Genomic DNA, 15105 nt, shown 5'->3' with positions numbered 1-15105 from the left:
TATGTTAAAAAAAAAAAAAAAGAAGAAGAAGGTAGCAGGAGGGGAAGAATGAAGGGGGGGGAAATTGGAGGGGGAGACGAACCATGAGAGACGATGGACTCTGAAAAACAAACTGAGGGTTCTGGAGGGGAGGAGGGTGGGAGGATGGGTTAGCCTGGTGATGGATATTAAAGAGGGCACGTTCTGCATGGAGCACTGGGTGTTACAAGCAAACAATGAATCATGGAACACTACATCAAAAACTAATGATGTAATGTATGGTGATTAACATAACATAATAATAAGAAAAAAAAAAAGAATAGCCCCTGTCCTCCTATGACCCAGCAATTGCACTACGGGAATTTACCCCAAAGATAACGATCTAAATTATCTAGTGGTAATTTAGTGATCTAAAGGGGCACCTGCACCCCAGTGTTTATAGCAGCAATGTCCACAATAGCCAAACTATGGAAAGAACCCAGACGTCCATTGACAGATGAATGGATAAAGAATATATGAGATAGATAGATAGATAGATAGATAGATAGATAGATAGATAGATAGATAGGTGGTGGAATATTACACAGCCATCAAAAATGAAATCTTGCCATTTGCAATGACATGGATGGAACTAGAGGGTATTATGCTAAGGGAAATAAGTCAATCAGAGAAAGACAATTATCATATGATCTCACTGATATGTGAAATTTAAGAAACAAAGCAGAGGATCACAGGGAAGAGAGGAAAAAAATGAAACAAGAGGAAACCAGAGAGGGAGAAAAACCATAAGAGACTCTTAATCATAGGAAACAAACTGAGGTTTGCTGGAGGGGAGGGGAGTAGGGGAATGGGGTAACTGGGTGATGGACACTGGGGAGGGTATGTGTTGTAATGAGCATTGGGTATTATATAAACTGATGAATCACAGACCTGCACCCCTGAAACAAATAATACATTGTAAGTTAATTAATTGAATTTAAATTTTAAAAAAAGAATAGCCTCTGTCTTAAGAAGCTTAACAATTTAGTGGACAAGAAAATGCTATGGTTACATATAGTCACATGGTAGGAGCACCTAATCTATGGTAGTGGATGTGGTAGTGGATGTGGTAGTGGAAAGAGAGGATTGGTCAGGAAGGTTTCCTGGAGGACATAATGTCTCAGTTTCTTCTTGAAGGATGAGTAAGGGAAAAAAGCACGATTCTAGGCAAAGGATGATGCATGGGCATGACTGGCTCTTGAGAACAAAAGTAGTTAGTAGGACAGAAACTTAGGGGCAGATGGACAGGAGCACAGTCATAGAGGAAGGGCTAGAGTGTCATTCCAGGGAAACTGGATTTTATCCTGAAGGCAATGAAGTACTAATAAATTGATCTGTTTTGCATTTTAAAACAATCACTCTAGCAGCAGGAGAGTAGATTTAAAGAGAAAGAAGGGAGAGAGGGAGGAAGAGTGGGAAGAAGAAAAGACAAGAGTAGAGAATGAACAACATAGGGTTGCAGGAATGAAGAGGAGGAGAAGGATTCAAGAGATATTTAGGAGTTAACTCAGTGCTGGAGTGATTAGATTGATATGGGATGCCTAGGGAAAGGAAGCATCTTGAATGATACCTGGTGAATGGTTTAGGCCACTACATAGATGATAATGCCATTCACAGAGAAAATGAACAAAGTTGCATAAGCAGCTTTGGGAAAATAGATGAGTTCAGACTAGGCTATGTGACTTTAAGGTACCACTAATATATCTAAGTGGAAATATTCAGTAAGTAGCTAAATACACAGATATAGAGTTTAGATGGAGGCATTTGGGCTAAAGATAATCATTTAACAGTTATTTGCATTTAGTTGAAGCCAAGAAAGTAAATTATATCACCAAAGGAGAAGTTGTGAAGTTGCTGGAGGATGAGGGCTTAGGACAGGAACTTAGTCGCATACAAGACTAGGGAAGAAAGACAAGTCTGCACAGAAGGCCAGAAGTTGTGTCAGAAGTCTGACAAAGCCACCAGGAAAGTCAAAAGAAGAGAAAGAAGGATTCAACAATGTTGAATACCTCAAATGAGTCTACACAAATACTGAATGAAAAATGTCCTTCAGTTTATGGCAATGACGTGTATAAAACAAGCTAATAATAAGTTCAATATCTACAATAGGAAAATGCATAAATAAATTATGGTATAAACTGTAAGTCAGATGGTCCCTGACTTATGATGGTTTGACTTAAAATTTTTTCAACTTTACAATGGTACAAAAATGATCCACATTCAGTAGAAACTGTCATTTGAATTTTGAATTTTAATATTTTCCCAGCCGAACAATACGTGGTTCAACTCTCTTTCATGATTCTGGGCAGTGGCAGTGACCCACAACTTCTAGTCAGCCTCATGATCACAAGAGTAACCAACTGATACACTTACAACCATTCTGTTTTTCACTTTCAATACAGTATTCAATAAATTACACGAGCTATTCAGCGGCACCTGCGTGACTCAGTTGGTTGAGCATGGACTCTTGGTTTCCGCTTAGGTCATGACCTCAGGGGTCTTGGGGTCGGGCTCCACACTCAGCAGTGAGTCTGTTTGAAAGATTCTCTCCCTCTGCCTCTCTCCCCTCAAATAAATAAATTTTTAAAATGAACAAAAAAATAAATTACATGAGATATTCAACATTTTCTTATAAAATGGTCTTTGTGTTAGATGATTTTACCCAACTGTAGGCTAATGTAAGTGTTCAAAGCACGCTGAAGATAGGCCAGGCTAAGCTATGATGTGGGGTAAGTTAAATGTATTAAATACATTTTCGACTTACAATATTTTCAACTTACAATGGGTTTATTGGGACATAACCCCAACATAAGTCAAGGAAGATCTGTATTTTGCTACTATAAATAATGCTGTATTTAGCATTCTTTTTTATTTATCTATTTATTTAATTCCAGTATAATTAACATACAGTGTTATATTACAATATAGTGATTCAACAATCCTATACATTACTCAGTGCTCATCGTGAGAAGTGTACTCTTAATCCCCTTCACCTATTTCACCCATTCCCCACCGACCCACCTCCCCTCTGACAACTATCAGTTTGTTCTCTATAATTAACAATGTTTTTTAATCTCTTTTTCCTTTGTTCATTTGTTTCTTAAATTTCACGTCAGAGTGAAATCATGTGGTATTTGTCCTTCTCTGACTGGCTTATTTCACTTAGCATTATACTCTCTAGATTTATCCATGTTGTTGCAAATGGCAAGATTGCATTCTTTTTTATGGCTGAGTAATATTCCTCTGTGTGTGTGTGTGTGTGTGTGTGTGTGTGTGTGTGTGTACATCATCTTTATCCATTCATCTATCGATGGACACTTGGGCTGCTTCCATAGTTTGGCTATTATAAATAATGCTGCAATAAACATAGGGGTTCATATAGCTTTTCGAGTTAGTGTTTTCATATTCTTTGGTTAAATACCCAGTAGTAGGAATACTGGATCACATAGTAGTTTTGTTTTTAAGGAACCTTAAGTCTTGCTTTTTGAGGAACCTCCATACTGTTTTCCACAGTGGCTGCACCAGTTTGCCTTCCTACTAGCAGGGCACAAGATTTCCTTTTTCTCCACATCCTTGCCAACACTTCTTGTTCCTTGTGTTTTTTATTTTAGCCATTCTGACAAGTGTGAAGTGATATCCCATTGTGGTTTTGATTTGCATTTCCCTGATGATGAGGCAAGTTGAGCATCTTTTCATGTGTCTGTTGGACATCTGGATGTCTTCTTTGGAGAAATGTCTGTTTATGTCTTCTGCCCATTTTCTAATTGGATTATTTGGTTTTTTGGCATTGAATTATAGTTCTTTATATATTTAGGACACTAACCCTTTATCAGATATGTCATTTGCAAATATCTTCTCCCATTCAGTACTTCTCATTTAGTTTTGTTGATTGTTCCCCTTGCTGTGCAGAAGCTTTTTATTTTGATGTAGTCCCAATAGTTTATTGTTGCTTTTGTTTCCCTTGCCTTAGGAGACGTATCTATGAAAATGTTGCTACAGTGGATGATGGAGAAATTACTGCATGTGCTCTCTGCTAGGAGTTTTATGGTTTCAGGTCTCACATTTAGGTCTTTAATCCATTTTGAATTTATTTTTGTGTATGGTGTAAGAAAGTGGTCCAGTCTCATTCTTTTGCATGTAGCTGTCCAGTTTTATAATTAACATTCTTTTTTTTAAGATTTTATTTATTTATTTATTTAATTATTTGACAGAAAGAGAACATGAGCAGGGGGGAGGGGCAGAGGCAGAAGAAGAAGCAGGCTCCCCACAGAGCAGGGGGAGCCCGATGTGGGACTCGATCCCAGGACCCTGGGATCATAATCTGAGCCAAAGGCAAGTCACTTAACCAACTGAGCCACCCAGGCGCCCTATAATTAACATTCTTATACAGATATATATTAGAATTATCAAAATATAACTACAAAGTTATATTTAACCTGTTTAAAGAAGAGATTAAAAATATGAATAAAGAGAGAAAGATTACAAGAATGATCAGATTTGAAAAAGAATCAAATAGAACTTTAACAATTAAATTTAAAAACTGAACAGAAAGGTTTAATAGAAGATTAGTGAACAGGAAGGTAAACCAGAAGAAATTATTCAGGATGCAATGCAGAAGCAAAGAAAAATATGAAGTAAGGTTAAAAGACATGGGGATAGATTTCAATATATATCCATTCAGAGTTCCAGAAAGAAAGGAGAGAGCAAACATAGTAGAGACAATATTTGAAGAGGTAACAGAATTTTCCATATCTAATGAAAGATACCAAGTCAAAGATTTAGGAAACCAAAAGAATCCCCAGCAAAATTTAAAAAGAAAAGGAATTCCACACCCTCATATATCAGAGTGAAACTGCAAAATGCCAAAGACATAAAGATCTTTTTTTTACTTTTTATTGTTATGTTAATCACCATACATTACATCATTAGTTTTTGATGTAGTGTTCCATGATTCATTGTCTGTGCATAACACCCAGTGCTCCATGCAGAATGTGCCCTCTTTATTACCCATCACCAGGCTAACCCATCCTCCCACCCCTCTCCCCTCTAGAACCCTCAGTTTGTTTTTCAGAGTCCATCGTCTCTTATGATTCGTCTCCCCCTCCGATTTCCCCCCCTTCATTCTTCCCCTCCTACTATCGTCTTCTTTTTTTTTTTTTTCTTAACATATATTGCATTATTTGTTTCAGAGGTACAGATCTGTGATTCAACAGAAAGACATAAAGATCTTAAAAGTAGCCAAAGAGAAGAGAGGGATTAACTTCAAAGAACTGACAGCTGAATTCTCAACTGTCAGTTTGGTAACAATAAAATCCAGAAAACTGCAGAAATAGTATCATCAATGGGCGGGGAGGAAATAGTATCATCCTAGAATTGTATACCCCACAAAAATTGTTAAGAGTGAGGGTGAAATAAAGACATTTTCAGACAAAAAAAAAATAAGTTTGCCTCCAGTAAATCCTCACTAAAGAAAAATTTAAAGCTTAAGGCAGAAGAAAAGTGACCTCGGGTAGATCTGAGATATCTGAAGGAACAATAAAGAAATTAAACAAAAAATCAACTCCAATCACTAAAGGCATTCCTGCTAAAGTCATAAATAAGAAGAGGATGCTTGATATTGCCACTACTATTTAACACCAAATTGGGAGAATTAGTCATTGCAGTTAGACAAGAAAAAGAAATTAGAGGCATAATAATTGAAAGAAAGAGGTAAAATTATCTATCTGTAGATGATTTGATTAAACATCTGGAGAACCCAAAAGAATCTATTGAAAAATGACTAAAAACAATAAGATAATTTAGTAAAGTCACAGAATATAAAATAAAAATACATAAATCAATAACATATACACAGTTACCAGTTAGAAGATACAATGGTAAAGAAGATCCTATTTAAAATAGCAAAAAATAGGGGTGCCTGGCTTGGTCTCGGGGCTGTGAGTTTGAGCCCCATGTTGATTATAGAGACTACTTAAATAAATAAAACCTTTTAAAAATAAAATAGCAAAAAATAAAATGAAATACTCAGGCATAAACCTTACAAGAAATGTGCAAAATGAGTAAAGCATAAAACATTATTTAAAGGCATTTAGAGTAGGTATCCTATATTTTTGGATAGGACAACTTGACAACATAATTATCTCTGCTCTAAGTTAATATATAAATTTAGTATTACCCCAGTCTTTAAAACTCATATTTTCCCAGAGGTAGATTACAGTTACATAGAAGAATAAATAAGCAAGCATAGGGATGAAACCCCTGAAGAAGATCAGTGAGGAGGGCTGGCCCAGCCAGATATGAAAATGCAAAATGGTGCCTCAAAAACTAAAATATTGTGGTGATGACCCATGAAGAGATAGATTAATAGAAAATAACAGAAATTTCAGAAACAGACTTAGGTTGAATATAGCTATTTTCAAATGCTGGAAAACACTAAAACATGGAATGTTATAAATACTATAATGTGGAAGACAAATCAGGCTTGTTCATATCAACCCAAAAGTCTAAACAAGGGCCAGTGAGTAGAAAAAGTTACAAGGAAACATATTTCATCTAGTTCAATAGAAAAAATAACATTATAATAGTCAGTGGTCACCAAAACAAATGGGCTAATTCTGAAAGTAGGTCTCTGCCACTTCAGATACTCAAACATAGGCATAATGATCAAGGGTGGGTATTATACATCTGATTCACACATCAGATGTTTTGCTGAATTCAATCTCCCTTAAAATCCTTTCTGTTCTTGGGGCGCCTGAGTGGCTCAGTGGTTAAGCGTCTGCCTTCGGCTCGGGTCATGATCCCAGCGTCCTGGGATCAAGCCCCACATTGGGCTCCCTGCTCCATGGGAAGCCTGCTTCTCCCTCTCCCTCTCCCCCTGCTTGTGTTCCCTCTCACACAGTCTCATTCTCTGTCAAATAAATAAATAAAATCTTTAAAAAAAAAAATCCTTTCTGTTCTTAAGTTTCTATGATTCTGTATAGTTCTCTAATTTAATTTTTTCATAGATCTGTTGTGTAGCCAAGATCATGTCTGTGGTACTTAATTTTCTAAAACTATACTGGTAATTTTTTTTTTCTTTTTTGAGAGAGAGAGCTCATGGGGTGGGGGGCAGAGGGAGAGAGAGAATCTTAAGCAAGCTCCATGCCCAGGATGGAGCCCGATGTGGGGCTCCATCTCACAACCCTGAAATCATGACCTGAGCCAAAACCAAGAGTCAGATACTTAACCGACAGAGCCACCCAGGTGCCACATGTAATTTAAGACTTCTAATGTTGATGAAATCATTCAGTGATTAATTCAAAATAATTCTGGCCAAGATCTGGGCAGCAAAGAAAAATAAGCATTTGTAAAAGATGTATAATTTAGAAAGGTGGTGTTTCTTCAGTGTTTAAATGTAAGATAAAAGTCCCACATGTGTGTAGGTAGAAGCACGCCTGCCCCACCACTCCGGCAGACCCTAGAACACTGACAGAGACGCCATCACATCTCTCCTCCACAGTTCACAGCTCTGATAGCTATGCGGGCTTCTTCAGTCTTTACTGGAAACCAACTCCTTCAAACAGACTGAAGTAAAACTAAACATTTGTGATTGCCATGAAGCACAGGATATTCATTAATTTGGGATCCTCGGTAAACAGTGGTAGTTAATACCACTGGATTAGCACAGTCATGTGTGGGGTGTAGAATAAAAAGTAAAAGCAAGTCAAGGACAGAATATCAACATTTGGGCGCCTGGGTGGCTCAGTCGTTAGGCGTCTGCCTTCGGCTCAGGTCATGATCCCAGGGTCCTGGGATCGAGTCCCACATCGGGCTTCCCGCTCTGCGGGAAGCCTGCTTCTCCCTCTCCCACTCCCCCTGCTTGTGTTCCTGCTCTCGCTATGTCTCTCTCTGTTAAATAAATAAAATCTTTAAAAAAAAAAAAAAAAAGAATATCAACATTTAAGAGACAGGCAGTGGAGGAAGACCAAAAGGAGAGTGAAAAGAAATAAAAAAGTAGGAGAAAAAATTTTTGTCTTGTGAGGAGAGATTACAAAAGGAGTGAATGACTAGTCAACAGGGTCAAATGCTACAGAGAAGTCAAGTTAAATACGGCATTGGGGTTCCTTGGATCTGACAATAAGGAATCATTACAGTACCTTGCAATAGTTTCAGCATTTTAAGAGAAATGATTGTGATAGGAAGGAGAGAATGAAGTAGTAGAGAAAAAGACATGCTCAAGGGATCTTTTAGAATGAAAGCAATGGCCATGCTTATAGATTGTTTATATATCGACACAATGGAACTACTAGAGAGGAAGACATTGAAGATACAAAAGAGAGAGGACAGTGGGCTGGGATTAGGTGCTCAAAGGAAGAAATAACCTTAAACAGGAAGACTGAGCTTGGAGGGGAGGAGGAAGTGTACGCAGAAGCAGACCAGTCTAAGGACATGCCTCAGGAAGTGGCAGGCAGCTCCCCCTCCGAAAGCCATCCTTTCCTTTATGAAGGATGAAACAAAATCATCCTCTAAGAAAGTGAGACGAGATGCTTAGATGGATGATTCTTTCCCTCAGAAGGGAGAAGAGCTGGGGCGCCTGGGTGGCTCAGTCGGTTAAGCGTCTGCTTTCGGCTCAGGTCATGATCTCAGGGTCCTGGGAACGAGCCCCGCATCTGGGCCCCCTGCTCTGCGGGAAGCCTGCTTCTCCCTCCCCCACTTCCCCTGCTTGTGTTCCCTCTCTCGCTGTCCTCCTCTGTCAAATAAATAAATAAAATCTTTAAAAAAAAAAGAAAAAAGAAGGGAGAAGAGCTGCCAATGCTCTAGGTCAGGGGCAAAATTCTCTTCAGGTAGGGTAAATAAATGAGGACTCAGAATATGAATTGGAAAAAGTCACTGAATCCTTACCTATTGAAAAAAGGGGGGGGGGCGGTGAAATACAGGAAGAACCAGAATAATGATCAGGGCCAACACACAGCAAATACCTCTTCTCCAAATAGGTGTTCTTTTTCTTCCTTTGTCAGTAACTTTATTTTTCTGCCTTTGATCCCAGAAAGGAGGTGAGAACATGTGGTGATCCACTCATAACATTCTCTCTGAGGAAAGAGAAAAGATAATTATTAAGCAGAAAAAACAGATTATACCAACTCATTTATTCACTCACTTCTATTGAGGAGCTACTAAGTGCAACTCTTCTAAATACAACTCCATTCAATTAACTTGTTATCACTTCAGTTCAAAGATTTGTGCAGAAATAATTCTGTATGAATACAGATCTAAAATCATATTATCTCTTATCAATAGAGTTTGAGATCTGGGTCGTATTGGGACAAGGAGCAGTGAAGTGCCATAAAACAAGATGAAGAAAGATTGCTGGATTTATTATGCGCAAACGGTCTGTCCCAACAAATGGTTCACAACTGACCAGGTCAACTGGGATTGCATAACAAGAACAATAAAAATAGCCCACATTTACATGGCATTAATTATATGCCAGATTCTGTTCTAAGCATGTGCAATATTAACTCATTTGATCTTCAGTATGGAAATATGTGCTATTATGGGGCGCCTGAGTGGCTCAGTCGGTTAAGCGTCTGCCTTTGACTAGGGTCATGATCCCAGGGTCCTGGGATCAAGCCCCACATCAGGCTCCCTGCTCAGCGGGGAGCCTGCTTCTCCCTCTCCCTCAGCCTCCACTTCCCCTGCTTGTGCTCTCTGTCAAATGAATAAATGAAATCTTTTTAAAAAATGAAATATATGCTATTATTTTTGAGGTATAACTGAAATAACATTATATTGAGAACAAACTGATGGTTACCAGAGGGGAGGTGGGTGGGGGGGATGGGTGAAATACAGGATGGGGATGAAGGAGAGCACTTGTGATGAGCACAGGGTGTTGTATGGAATTGTTGAATCACTATATTGTACACCCAAAACTAATATAACACTGTATGTTAACTGGAATTGAATTAAAAATTTAATTTTTAAAAAAATGTATTAACCCCAAAACACACACACACAAAAAAGAAATAACATTAGTTGCAGGTGAACAACATAATGATTTAATATTTGTGTATATTGCAACATGATCACTACAATAAGTCTAGTTAAGGGCGCCTGGGTGGCTCAGTCGTTAAACGTCTGCCTTCGGCTCAGGTCATGATCCCAGGGTCCTGGGATCGAGTCCCACATCGGGCTCCCTGCTCGGTGGGAAGCCTGCTTCTCCCTCTCCCACTCCCCCTGCTTGTGTTCCTGCTCTCGCTATCTCTCTCTCTCTGTCAAATAAATAAATAAAATCTTTAAAAAAAAAAAATAAGTATAGTTAATATCTGTCACCATATATAGTTACAATTTTTTTTCTTGTGATGAGAATGGAAATATGTACTACTGTCATTCTCATTTTTTAGATGAAGAAACTGAAGAACAGAGCAGTTGAACATCTTGCCCAAGGTCATATATATAGTTAAGCATGGCACTTGGACTCTAATCCAGGTGCTATGGGCTTTTAACTACTACAAAAATATTACTCCCCCACCTCCATTAAAATGAATAAAGATTGGAAGCACTGTTTTGGGACAGTGCCTGGGTAGCTCAGTCAGTTAAGCATCTGACTCTTGATCTCAACTCAGGTCTTGATGTGAGGGTCATGAGTTCAAGCCCCACACTGGGCTCCACATGGAGTCTATTTAAAAAAAGAAGCAGCAGCAGCACTGTTTTGGAAAAGGTGCTCACCCCTTATCTGCTGAGATACAGGAAAGGTCTACAGCAGATCTCATCCACCTAAAGTGTATAGTAACACTACATTCACTTAACCAAGATCTCTGAACATCTCAGATCAGGCTTCCATGTTTAAAAGAGATGTAATTCCTTATTAGTGAATAATAGCAGAGTAAACTAGGAAACATTATCCTCTCTGGGGATGGAGATCTGGTCACCTTAATCATCAAAAAACTGTACTGTGTGGTGAAATAATGACCCACTTAGGTTCCTGAAATCAACCATACAGAACTGTAATATATCTTATATTTTTCTCATTATTAGACTTAATTCTAATTGTGGAATTATTATGAAATGTCAGAGCCACAAAATTTTAGAAATCCAATCTAAAACTTTATGTTCTAGATAAGGAAACTGAAGCCTATGGGGGTTGAGTAAGTTTAGCACAGCTTCATTAGTGTCACTGATAAATTTCAATTCTGGATTCAAGGGTTAGGATGATGTCTTACTGCATATCAGAAAGAGGATCAAACAAGGGATGTGAAAGTATTGGGTTCTAGTCCTAAGTTCATCTAATTGGTTGACTTCTTGAGTAAATCCTTAAAAGTCTTCTATTTACTAAAAACAAATGAGGTTGAGGGCGCCTGGGTGGCTCAGTTGGTTGAGCATCTGCCTTCGGCTCAGGTCATGATCCCAGGGTTGGGATCAAACCCCGCATCAGGCTCCCTGCTTAGCGGGGAGCCTGCTTCGCCCTCTCCCTCTGCCTGCCACTCCCCGATTGTGCTCTCTCCCTGTGTCAAAAAAATAAAATCTTTTTTAAAAAATGAGGTTGTTGGTTTACTCCAGGTGACCCTTATGCAGTGGGGAACTGGCAAAAGCCATCTTGTGGGGTGGGGCGTCCTAATTTGTAGCATTTGCTGATTTCCATAGCATACACATTCCCACTGTGGCAGTTTCAATGGTATTCATCAATTCAGTATGTTATCACTAAATGTGGAGCTGGGAATGGGTGTGCACAGTCAGCTCTTGCTTGCCATTGTGAATTGCCATCATACCACTGCCCCTAAGGATCCTTCTAGCTACAAAACTGAAGCATATATTATTTAACTTTATTGTACCACAGATCAAAGAGTTAGTTAATTTTGAAAATAGTAACAATATTTTTGAAATCTTATTTCTTCAGAGTTAATTCATCATTCATGAGAAATAAACTATTTTCTAGTTGAATTTGTATAATGTGAACCAGATCCTAGTCATTTTCTTATAAACTTCTGAGATATTGAAAATACTACCATAAGACTTCTGATGAGGGCGGAAATCAGTAGGTGTGTTAATGTTACTTAATTTTTTTCCTAGAAAAGTCTCCATCTCCTAGAGATTCTGAAATTAGTAAGATGGTGCACATAAATTATTTTACAACCTAATTTGTTTTAAAGATTTTATTTATTTTTTATTTATTTTTTATTTATTTTTCTGACAGAGAGACACACAGATGGAACACAAGCAGGGGGAGTGGGAGAGGGAGAAGCAGGCTCCCCGCCGAGCAAGGAGCCCGACGCGGGGCTCAACCCCAGGACCCTGGGATCACAACCCGAGCCAAAGGCAGACACTTAACGACTGAGCCACCCAGGCACCCCTTACAACCTAATTTTTAAAAATAGTGAGACCTATCCCATATGTAAGACATAAAATACATATGTAGAATTTAATAAGAACAGTCATGTAAACATCACACAGGCCAGAGAAGAGAACGTTACCTGTACCCTATAGGCAAGTCCTTATATACCATAATGTATTTATCCATTCCACTGTCTATCCACGGTCTGAAATCATGATCTCAGCTATACCATATGAAACTAGAAAAGAAAGAGCAAATTAAACCTAAAGAAGTAGAAAAAAAAGGAAATAATAAGGACCAGACTGGAAATTAAGGAAATAGAAAACAGAAAAAAAATCAATGAGACCAAAAGCTGGTTTTTGAGATCAAGAAAAATGATAACTCTTTTTGTAGACTGATGAGGACAAAGAGAGAGAAGACACAAAATTTCAATAACAGGAAGAAGAGTGTGCACATCCTATCATTATTAAAGGATAATAGGAGAATATTATGAACTCTGTCAATAAACGAAACAACTGAGATGAAATCACAAATTCCTTATAAAACCAAAGCCACTGAGCTTACTCAAGAAGAAAAAGATCACAGCCTTATATCTAATAAAGACATTTCCTTGAATCTATTGAGGAAATTAGATAGCCTTTTATCTGAATTGCTCTATTTTTGTAGTTCACAACCTTCCCACAGAGCCCAGATGGCTTCACTGATGAATTCTACCAAACATTTAAGGAAGAAATAATACACAATTCTACAAAAATTGTTCCAGAAAATAGAAGACTCCTTCTAAGAGGCCAGCATTACCCTGGTATCAAAACCAAACAAAGGTATTAGAAAACAAAATCACATAATCAATATCCCTCATGAACGTCAATGCAAAAATTCTAAACAAAACTAACAAACTGAATTTTGCAACATATAAAAAAGATAATATATCATGATCAAGTGAGGTTTATCCTAGGGATGCAAGGCTGGTTTAATGTTCAATTCAAAAATCAATCAAGGTACAGTAGTCGCCCCTTATCCATGGGGGATATGTTCCAGGACCCCCAGTGGATGCCTGAAACCACAGATAGTACCAAACCCTATATAAACTACGTTTTTTCCTATATGTTATGTATAATAAAGGACACAGTAAAAGATTAATAACAAATAATAAAATAGAACAATTATAACAATATACTGTAATAAAAGTATGTGAATATGCTCTCTCTCTCTCTAAACATCTTACTGTACTGTACTCATCCTTTTTGTGATGATGTGATAAATGCCTATGTGATGAGATGAAGTGAGGGGAATGACACAGACATGTGACCTTGTGATGCTACATCAGTAGGAGGACCATCTACTGTGCTGGGCTGTGTTGGGCCGTGGGTAACTGAAAAGGTGGAAAGTGGAACTGTGGATAAGGAGGGACTACTGGAATTCACCATATTAGCAAACTAAAAAGCACAACTCATATGATCATCTCATTCGATGCAAAAAAGGATTTGAAAAAAATCCAACATTCATCTTTGACTTTAAAAAGATTTTTCAGGGGCACCTGGGTGGCTCAGTCACTTAAGCGTTAGACTCTTGGTTTCAACTCAAGTCATGATCTCGGGGTCATAAGCTTAAGCCCCACATTGAGCTCTATGCTCAGCGCAGAGTCAGCTTGGGATTCTTTCCTTCCCTCTCCTACCCCCATGCTCCTCCCCGCCCCTGCTCACACGCTGGCTCCCTCTCCCCCACCCCCTTTAAAGTAAATAAATAAATAAAAATCTTTAAGAAGCTTTTTCAGCAAACATGGACTAAAAAGGAACTTCCTCAACCTGATAAAGGGCATCTGTGAAACACCTACAGCCACGGTTATACTTAAGGATGACAGAATAAATACTTTTCCCCTAAGACAGACAAGGCAAAGATATCAGCTTTCGCCACTTTTTTTCAACCTGGTACTGGAGAGTCTACGTAGTGCAAAAGGCAAGAAAAATAAATAAAAGGCATACAGATTGGAAGGAAGAGAGAAGACTGCTCCTATCTTCAGATGCCATGACTGTGTACAGAGAAAAGTCTAAAGATTCTAAATGGGAAAAAACTGCTTAAAAAAATAAGTTCAGCAAGGTCACAGGATATGAAATCAATATATTTTAAAAATCAATTATAATTCTATACATTAGCAATTAATAATCAGAAATTGAAATTACAAATGAATCACTTACTAAAAAAAAAAAAAAACAAATGAAACACTTATAATAGTACCAAAATATGGGGCGCCTGGGTGGCTCAGTTGGTTAAGCGACTGCCTTCGGCTCAGGTCATGATCCTGGAGTCCCGGGATTGAGTCCCGCATCGGGCTCCCTGCTCAGCAGGGAGTCTGCTTCTCCCTCTGGCCCTCCCCCCTCTCATGTTCTATCTCATTCTCTCTCTCAAATAAATAAATAAAATCTTTAAAAAAAAAAATAGTACCAAAATATGAATTACATAGGGATCAATCTGAAAAAAGATGTGTAGCAGCACCTGGGTGGCTCAGTTGGTTAAGCGTCTGCCGTCAGCTCAGGTCATGATCCCGGATTCCTGGGATCGAGCCCCATGTAGGGCTCCCTGCTTCTCCCTCTACTCTTCCCGACTGCTTGTGCCCTCGCTCTCTCTCTCATGCGCTCTCTCTCACAAATAAAAAAATAAATTCTTTTTTTTATTATGTTATGTTAATCACCATACATTACATCATTAGTTTTTGATGTAGTGTTCCACGATTCATTATTTGCGTGTAACACCCAGTGTTCCATTCAGTACATGCCCTCTTT

General features: G+C 38.3%; 1 protein-coding gene across 1 annotated transcript in view; it reads right to left on the bottom strand.

Moving 5' to 3' along the window:
* Positions 1–15105, bottom strand: part of AXDND1 (axonemal dynein light chain domain containing 1) — a 77772-nt gene that overhangs the window by 12373 nt on the left and 50294 nt on the right. Inside the window, exons 17-18 of the mRNA XM_081823190.1 lie at positions 8976–9086; positions 2522–2584 (exon numbers count right to left, since the gene is read on the bottom strand). Of these exons, the coding sequence (XP_081679316.1) occupies positions 2522–2584; positions 8976–9086 (174 nt within the window). The remainder of the gene's footprint in view (positions 1–2521; positions 2585–8975; positions 9087–15105) is intronic.

This window comes from Leptonychotes weddellii, chromosome 6 (assembly GCF_054177405.1).
Source record: "Leptonychotes weddellii isolate Sample4059 chromosome 6, ASM5417740v2, whole genome shotgun sequence".
In the NCBI taxonomy this organism is placed as follows: Eukaryota; Metazoa; Chordata; class Mammalia; order Carnivora; family Phocidae; genus Leptonychotes; species Leptonychotes weddellii.
This window is presented reverse-complemented; position numbering and strand designations above follow the sequence as displayed.